The sequence below is a fragment of the Solanum verrucosum genome, unplaced genomic scaffold (genome assembly GCF_900185275.1).
Source record: "Solanum verrucosum unplaced genomic scaffold, falcon-dt-bn FXZP01000051.1, whole genome shotgun sequence".
Taxonomy (NCBI): Eukaryota; Viridiplantae; Streptophyta; class Magnoliopsida; order Solanales; family Solanaceae; genus Solanum; species Solanum verrucosum.
Window position 1 is genome coordinate 3,425,398 of NW_026020110.1, and position 9,597 is coordinate 3,434,994.

General features: G+C 29.6%; 1 protein-coding gene across 1 annotated transcript; it reads right to left on the reverse strand.

Annotated features, from left to right (window-relative positions):
* Positions 1-665: 665 nt before the first annotated feature.
* On the reverse strand, positions 666-8,066 carry LOC125825304 (NAD(P)H-quinone oxidoreductase subunit L, chloroplastic). The gene is given in 5 exon segments (XM_049504647.1): positions 666-974; positions 6,678-6,772; positions 7,635-7,748; positions 7,837-8,045; positions 8,048-8,066. Coding segments are annotated over 5 exon segments (591 nt in total). The 3' UTR covers positions 666-820.
* Positions 8,067-9,597: the final 1,531 nt, after the last annotated feature.

Consider the following 9,597-nt stretch of genomic DNA (forward strand, 5'->3'; position numbering starts at 1 on the left):
ATATTTTACTATTGTTGTTCGTTTAATTTACTTTGTTAAAAGAACAATAACAATATTTTTTTTTAAAAAAAGAACAAACTCAGTTTTATTCAATGATTTGACATTTGAAGGTACATTCATCTATATATAAACACTTCTTATTTATTTCTGTAAATATTAGTTTTAGTATGATAAAAACAATGAAAAAAATGTATTTTTTTTTTAAAAAAAAAATTAACTTCCAAAAAAAAAGCAATGAAAAAACTTGTTTTTTTTTTTTTTAACTTCCAAAAAAAAAAGCAATGAAAAAAACCTTTTTTTTAATCTTAACTTCCAAAAAAAAAAAGAGCAATGAAAATAACTTTTTTTTCATTACGAGGGAAAGCTCAAATTGTATGCGCCTTGTAAGGCGCAACCACCGTGCGTCTTACAAGACGCTGATCGAGGTGCGCCTTACAAGGCGCATAGAAATTTGAGTCTTATTCAGTTTGACCTAATTTTAACGGCGTTAATTTAAGCATTAAAATGTTTCCCTTTTGATTCTTAATTAAATTTTGTTGCCCTTTTGGCTCCGGACTCCAAAGCTAGAGGTCATGTCATGTCCCTACTATGGAGATATAGAAGTGGGTTTTTTGACATTTAAATTGTTTATCCAATCATCTTATGCATGTATAATGCATGGAATATAGACAAGCTAACGAAAGTTAAATTAATCATTTCTTGTTGGATCACATCATCTTTTACATAAATATCTTTTTTCTTGAAAACTTGTTGCATGGATAGTACAATGAATTACAATGCAATAATAAATAAGCATATATCATACAAAGTAACTTGATATTTACAGTACTTCATAATCTTCTTCAGTAGCCCATGGATATCTTTTGTAGTTATTCTTAATCTGAGAAGGATTTTGTGGCGTAGACCATGGGTACTTCATTGATGGATCTCTTGGCAACTTTCTGAAGTTCAAAAATGGTGCCCATAGAAGAATCCTAGTTTTTCAAAACAATTGTCTTGCTCAATATATATGTCAATAAACTAATTATCAAATTCCAAATATGATTTATAACCACACAAATTTCTATAATTCATTTTATACTACAAGTTTTAAAAGTCTTCTTTTCTTCTTGAAACTTCGTGTCAAGTCAAACTACCTCACATAAAATGAGACGGAGGAAGTAGTATTTTTTTTCAAATAAGCTAACTTTGATTTATCATAGTCCAAGTATTACCAACAAGAAAGAATGAAAGATACAAATTCAATAATAATAAATGCATAGATGTTACAAAATACCTTTTGATCCTTCCTTTTGGTCATATAACTATGAGTTTGATTCAACAAATTTAACTACATTTTCTAACATAATTATTACAAAACACTATCCTTATTAACACAAAATTACATATCATGTTTGTATCGCGTAATTTAATAAAATATATACAAAAAGAGCATGCATATTATTATTCATGTACCCCGTATTATCGAATACACCAACTTAAAAAATTATATCAATATTATTGAGTTGTATATTGGAGGGTTATATATATATATATATATATATATATATATATATAAACTTTTAGTTTCTGGAAATAATCAATATTGATCTGATTTAGTTAACATAATTGATGACAAATACATGTAAACATCTTTTAACAATTATTTGTTCATGTTTATACGTTATTCTAAAAATATGCTAACTACTCTTGATCATTACTCGTTTTGATAATTTATTGCTAATAAAATGTGTTATAAGTGAAATGCTTAAAATTTGATGAAGTGTTGAACGACCAGAACAACCTCGCCACACGAGGCTCAGGGAGAGAGAGGATATGTGTGGCACGTGGTGTGGAACCAAAGAAAGCTAAAAAGCAAACAAGTGTGAAGAAAAGAGTCTTAGTGGAACCTCTTAGTTAATTTTTCTACTATAAAATTTGTTCTAATACGTTTATGAGTCAAAATCAACCTAGTGAAGAATGGAAAAGCTGCAAGAAGGATTTTTTTTCTTAGAGTTATCTTTTTAGGGTTGTTCTATGGTTGGGGTCAAAGTATGAATGTTTATGTCATAATCTAATTATTCTTGCATTGTTATTTAAGGAGTGTTTGATCCATTTACTTGCTTTTATGTGCATTTTTTTGTTTTGCCCCTTTATGTAGTTTCTGCGTAGTGTTTATGGTGTGTTGGAATGGAAAGCATGCTTTCTTTCTGAGGTTGTCATGAGAGTTTTGCAGAGTGAGTTTTTCTATATTGGAAGCTTTTAAGTTGAAAAAGTTTATTTTGATCAACATTCGAAAAATCTGATGTCATATGAGTTTTCCATCAGTTCTATCAGCTCTAGAAGGCCCATTTTGGGCTAGTGGAATAGTTGGTTTGGGTCCCAAGACCTTTGCTGTTAGGCGAGAAGTTTTTGAAAGTTTGGCAAATATTTGACTTCGGTCAAAATTCTTGGTAAATGTTCTCGAATGAGAATTCTGTTAGTGCGATTAGCTCCGAAATGTCAAATTTGGTGGAGAACAACCTTTGATTCAGATTCCAAGGTGATTGGGATAATTTTGTGGTGTTTTGTTGATTTTTGTGCAAGTGTAGACTTGGGCCAACATGTTATTGAGACGACCTATGGTGATTGTTTCATCAATTCCATTGTGTCTAGAATGCCATTTTTGGTAGGGTAGCATGACTCATTTGGATTCGCTGGGTTTCAAATAAATTCCGAGAATTCATTCGGAGAAGATTCCACCTTATCTTTTAACTGATGCCAAGGCTGCTAGTGCAACTGTTTTAGCAGCCTCCAGATCGCTTTAGCGGTGGTAGGACATCTAGTGTCTAACCAGCGACATCTGGACCGCTTTAGCGGTAGGCACTTAAGCGTCCCTGGACCGCTTTAGCGATAGAGGCAACATAAGGCCTACTGATCACTTTAAAGGCTAGTCGATCACTTTTGCGAGGTCTATTAAGTGGGCACTTGATTACTTTTGAAACCATGAGTGTTATAATATCTCTTATGTTCTTCTTCAATTCTTCAAAGAAGACATAAGTAAAATGAGCTCAGGATCAATTCTCGTCCTTTCAAGCTAATTTAAAGGTAAAATTCTTCCTCTTCACTTTTAAATCCTAATTATAGCCTCTTTTATGTATATCATCCACACATTATATTTCTTAGGGAACTCAAACTCACAACCTTAAGATTGGAAGTGAGGGATGCTTACCATCTGATCAACTATGTCTTGTCTCTCATTTTTACTTTATTTTTAACTTTATTCACTTTTTTCAAATTTAACTTCTATAAAAATACCCTTAAACTATCCGAAATAACTCAATGAGGGAGAAGGGGTGAAATCGTTTCTGGAAAATAATGAAATGAGGGGAAAAAAAGAGTAATTAGAATTTAGGGATTTAGTCTATGTGGCAGTGGAAAAAAAGAGTAATTAGTATTGGCATGCAATGTGGCATCCACATGGCATTTAACAACTTCCGTTAATAAGAAGGGTACTTTTGACCCAATAGTTTGACGGGAAGGGTAGTTTTGAGCCGAAATATAGTTTAAGGGTAAATATGAGCTATTTCGGATAGTTTAAGGGTATTTTTGACCCTTTTCCGTATATTATATGATCATTTATACACATACACAAATGTATGAAACTTATGCCCCACAATTCATTCAAATGTAGATTATATTTGATGTCTGCCAATATTTGGCAAGAGTATGCACGATAATTTTTTTCAATATAAACTCCATATTGTATTTATCCATATCCAAATAGCTGAAAATAAATCTCTCTTTTTATTCTACATTCACTGAATCAGAGATATACATATGTGTCTGGTATGAGGAAAAATATTTATATATATTTTTTTATTTTGATGGGTTTATAGTTTATATGTTCATGTATGTATATATTTAAGTTTAAACATTTAGTACAAATAATGGACCAAACACATTGGTAATAAAACTTTGAACTTATATCCAAAATCTTTATAAAAACATCAGAATTAGTGGAGACTACCAAGTTGCCACCAAATCCTCTTTATTGGTGATGAAGTCGCCGTCAAAAGACCTTTTATATATAGCGACAATTTCTTCATATATCTCAGCCAATTAATTTTCTAGGCATTTAGTAGGATTATTTGTGGCGACTGCGATTAAGTCACCACTAATATGTTATCTTTCGTGGCGATTTCAAGGATCGCCGCTAAAACTATACATTTTGGGGAAACATTTATTTGTCGCCACTGATTCATCTTATTTTGTGACGATAAGATAAGTTGCTACATAAAGTCGTCTCAAAAGCTCTGATTTCTTGTTGTGTAAATATGTGTTTTTTTACGATAAGATAAGTTGCTACAGAAAGTCGTCACAAAATCTCTGATTTCTTGTTGTGTAAATATGTGATTTTTTACGATAAGATAAGTTGCTACAGAAAATCGCACAAAAGCTCTAATTTCTTGTTGTGTAAATATGTGATTATTTAAATCTAAGTAAATTCATATTAATTTTTTCTGAACAATAAGAGTGTTAATTCAGTATTACATAGGAGTTCACAAAACTATTCTACCGTCCCAAATTATTATTTCTTAGTCTCTTAAAAATAAAAATGTTATATATTTAGAATGTAATACAGTACATTTATTTATAATAAATTTATTGTAATTTAATCTACACATTGGAAATGATCAAATTCATTATAGAACATAAAAAAAAATAGATATAAACTTTTAAAAGCCTATTTTTTCGAATGATTCATGACATATAAATAGACAAGAAATTGAGATTAAAAACTTTTTTGAATAGTTTTAATGTGTTTAAAATATGAAAGAAAAATTTGAAAAAAACTCAAGTTTATTGTGGTCGTAAATCTGAAAGCCAAATCGAATTTATCTTTAATAAATTTATAGAAACTGATTTGTAATTAATTGAAGAAAATAGCAATTTTTTTATAAAACAATTATAATTACAATTTTATCTAATATAGAAGGTACATTTTTATGTTTCCCGCCCGGTGTATAGTATTCGTATCGGAGTCCGATTAAATCATAATTTACGTCGGAAAATTTCACATTGGATAGTAAAACGCTCCCTAACAAAGGCGACTTCATACCCAGAGGTCTTGGAACCGAGACCTCTGATCAAGAATAGAGGACTGCTTACCATTATTAATTTATTATATTTATGCTTGTAGCAATTTTGTATGATTAAATTTGCTATCAAAGAATTACTTGGGAATTTTAATTGGACATGAACTAATTATTTTTGTAGATTAAAATAAAAAATTAAATGTTATTTAATCTTCCGCATTGAAATAATTTCATGTGATTCTTGTAGCTGAGTGGTGGTTTTCCTTCCAACAAAATATTGCTTCAAAATGATAAAATCAATTTGTGTTTAGATAATTCATTTGAAAAAAATATTTTTGATAATCAGATTGTGTTTGACTAATCTTTTTTAAAAAGTGTTTTTAAGAGTTAAATTATAAAAAAAAAAAGACAAATATCAATGTACTTTTAATATTAAAATTATTTTATAGAGAGAAACTATTTTATATATCTATTATAAAAAATTTAATCAAATTTTTATTTTTATTAAATTAAATTGTATATATTCAATTTTTCAATCAATATTATACATAGATAAATACAAAGATAAATTAAATATTGATATACTATTAACATAATGATTTAAATATAATTAAAATATCAAATATGAAAAAAATTATTTCCTGCTCTTACTTTTCTTAAAAAAATAGAAAATTTTAGTTTCTTTCCCACATCAGAAAAACTGTTGCTGCTCCATTTAAAAATATTTTTATTGATTTGTCAAACGCCTTATCTTTTTTAATTTTTTTTTCAAAATAAGTATTTTTGAACGGACTCTAATCAAGTGCAATTTTAAGATCTCTAATTGAAATTATAATAGCATAACTTTAATATTTTCAGATGAGGAAAAGATATAATTTTATACTTAGTGGCAACTGGCAAATATGATTGATGCAACATGCGATATTCCCTTTATATAGCAAAACTCTATAAACAAGAATAACATAATTATTTTCAGTATAATCATTTTTCGCATATGGATTTTGGTCGAATTAGATTGGATTGTTTCTTTATAATTATGATTTTTATTGATTCAACTAAAAATAAAAAGAGTAAAAAATTATTAACCATCAAATTAGGATTTTGGATTTACACGGATAGAGTCGATCTTTTTTTTTTTTTTTTTATAATTTACATAAATTTCATAGTGTTAAGAGCTAATTACATTGTTCCCTTACTCTTTTCAAATTACAAAAGTCCCTTAAAATTTGTAAATTTCGGATACATCGTTGGACTTTCAGATACGTAGGTCATAGATGTATCAAAGAGGGAATAGAACATCCGGATACATAGATGAGGGATGTATTCGAGAGGAGATAGGATCCGGATGCAGCGCGGAGGAATGTATCCGAGAGGGATATAAATGTATCAGTGAGAGGGAAGTGATGTAAAATTTTTGAATTTTTTTGAAATCGTAAGAAATTTTAGAAATTATGGTAAAATAAGATGTGTATATAAGAAAAAAAAATTAAATTTGTATTGATAGATCTAGAATTAAAATAGTAAAAAAGATTTATCATCGAATAATATAGATTATTAATTTTCTAGTTTACCTATGTACATTAAAAATAGTAAATGACAATTGATAGAAGTAGGACTTACCCGGGAAAGAAAATGAAGACAAACATGAACTGCAAATACATCTCCAATAGGTCCCTTTTGTACCACCTTTTCCTAAGCCAGCTCATTATGATGGGCTGCAATGGAACTCACATAAAATACTATCATACTTTTTGATTTTGAGAATTAAATCAATCTTTTTTTCAGTCATTATTTTTATAAAAATATCTTTTAAACATGTTGTATTATTAATTTTTCTGATTTATAGTATTTTTAGGTAGTTCAAATTATAAATTTTATTCCCAAAAGGTAAAATTCTATGCCCTAATATATTATGTAAGTTAAATTATTTACCTCTTCAGATATAAATTGTGGCACATAAAATGAGGTAAAGGGATGTAGGTTTTGGGTTGTGGATCGTTCATGTGAACCGATTCTATCTGACTTGACCCAAAGTTATTTTCCGATAAAAAAAAAAGATAAAAACAAGTTTTTTTAAAAAGGTGGGAACAATATCATAGTAACTGCCCCACCGTAAATAAACTTCTTTTTTATTTGAGTGTTTTTTTGGGATGCTCCTTAGAAGTAAGAAAAAGAACACAAAAGAAAAGAAAAATAATAGCAGTGAAATCTTTTTGAATTATTGACATCAAGACATCCAACAAAAGGACATTTAGTTTGTGAATTATTATCTCTGTTTTTTAGTGATACAAAGAAGGATTTGAAGCAAACTATTCGGTTTGTAAATTTCATTCTGCTGCAATAATAAAAAATACACAAATTCTACACCGAATGTTGTTTAAATCTATCAAAGTTATTAGTGCCACCGTTAATTGCTCGTTGATTATATAGTATTTCTTGAAATTATAAATACCGATTGTGTTATAAAATATCATGTGTCAAGAATATTTATATGAAGATCCGTATATACTTTTTCTTATAAATATATGAAATTGGAGTAATAACAAAAAACATAATAAAATGGATATATGGACTTACTGGGCAAACAAGGAAGTAGAAGAATGCAGAAATGGCCAATTGGATCAACACCGAAACTAGGTCTTCTTCATTATTTACTCCTGTCACTGCCAATACCGGTTCAGCACTACATACCTATACATATATTATAAAAAAATTCTTATATATACATTATAAGAAATTAAAGAGCAATATATGAAACTAATTACGCAGTAATTATTACAGTGGATAAAACTAGTGTTCCAATTTGAATAGCCAATGAGGATTTTGAATTGCTTTGAATTTGAATAGCCTTCAAATTGATGCCTAATTTTGATGCCTCTATCTTCTTAAAACAAGAGTAAATTCTGTTATGTGGTTTCTCAATTTTGCGAGGAAGACAAGGCAAAGCCTTAGGAACAAAGGAGCTGCTCATCTTATCTCCTACAGCGGAACTTCACAAATAAGGACCATACACGCCTTAAATTTTTATTTTTTTTTAAAATTTATAAATTCTATCTAACATTAATAATTCTTTTTTCTTAAATATATTCTATCAAATATTATAATAGATTCTATTAAAGTTTCAATTTTTTAATCATTTTTTACGGGAAAGGGTCAAAATTACCCTTGAACTATTCGAAATAGCTCATATATACCCTTTAATTATGTTTGGGATCAAAACTACCCTTACCGTCTATGTTTTGGACCACAAATACCCTTAAAAACGTTATCTTTGCCATTAGAGCTGAAATGACAGTCCACCTAGACAGTCCAACATGACAAAACTTTCCTCTCAATAATGTTGTTCTTCCTGTTCATCCTTATCACAAAAAGAAAATCAAATATAATTCTTTCTCATTGTTCTTGTTTGAGTTGTTGTTCAGACTTTGGAACTCCAATTTCAAAGTGTGCTGAAGTTTGTTTGAGGTTGTAATTGCATGTTGAAGGATCGATTTCATTGTTTGGGATCATAAATTCACAAAATCGATTTTTAAATTTTCAAGCTTCTAATAACTCTTTCATATATTTTTTTGAGATTTCAACTCAAATCTTCAAATATCAATCTTTAAACTAAAAAGGACAAATATACCCCAAAACTATTGTAAATGGTATGCAGATACCTTCCGTCATATTTTTGGGACATTGGTGCCCCTGTCGTCCAAAAACTATAGCATATATGCCCTTCACTTTAACAAGGAAGAACAACATAATAGAGAGGAAGTGATTTTTACCATGTTGGTCTGCCTAGGTGGACTGCCATGTCAGCACATATGACAAAGATAATGTTTTAAGGGTATTTGTGGTCCAAAACATAGACGACAAGAGTAGGATAGGTTAACACTAATTCTTCGTGTGACGCCTCACTGCCTCTGAGAAGGCCTATTAGATGGATTCATAGTTACAATATCATCCTATACCCCGACAAAGTATAGGATAACCCTTGCAATGTGGGCGAAACGTTGTATCATTGCTAGGCTCATAGTAATGGTTGTCGGTTAGAGAAACTCCCTACAAGTAAAGTATATTATTTTCATATTGTTTTTATTACATATCTTTATTGTATAACTCAAAGGGTTTTCACTTCATATTCATATATTGATTTAGTTGAGTTGCCTTCAGTCCTTTAGTTCGGTTTTTATTTTATTCAACCATATTACATACTCGTACATTCAAATGTAGTGATGTCTTTCGATGCATCTTTTTATGATGCAAATACATGTGTTCATGATCATCAATAGGTGTTTCGTTGAGATCACTTTGTTCTTCAGATATTTTTGGTGAGCCTTCGTGCTTTTCGGAGGACTCCCCATTTATTTTCCTGTTATTGTTGAGTTGTCATGGTTTTTGTCTCGACATCTACCCTAATATTAGAGGATTCATAGATGGTTAGAGTTGATGAGTCTCTCAGTATGTTTCTTTCTGTTTTAAGATCTTGAAAACGTTTACTTATACTTTATTAAGTATTTCTCGACATTTATTTGAGTTGAGTTTATTTGAGACT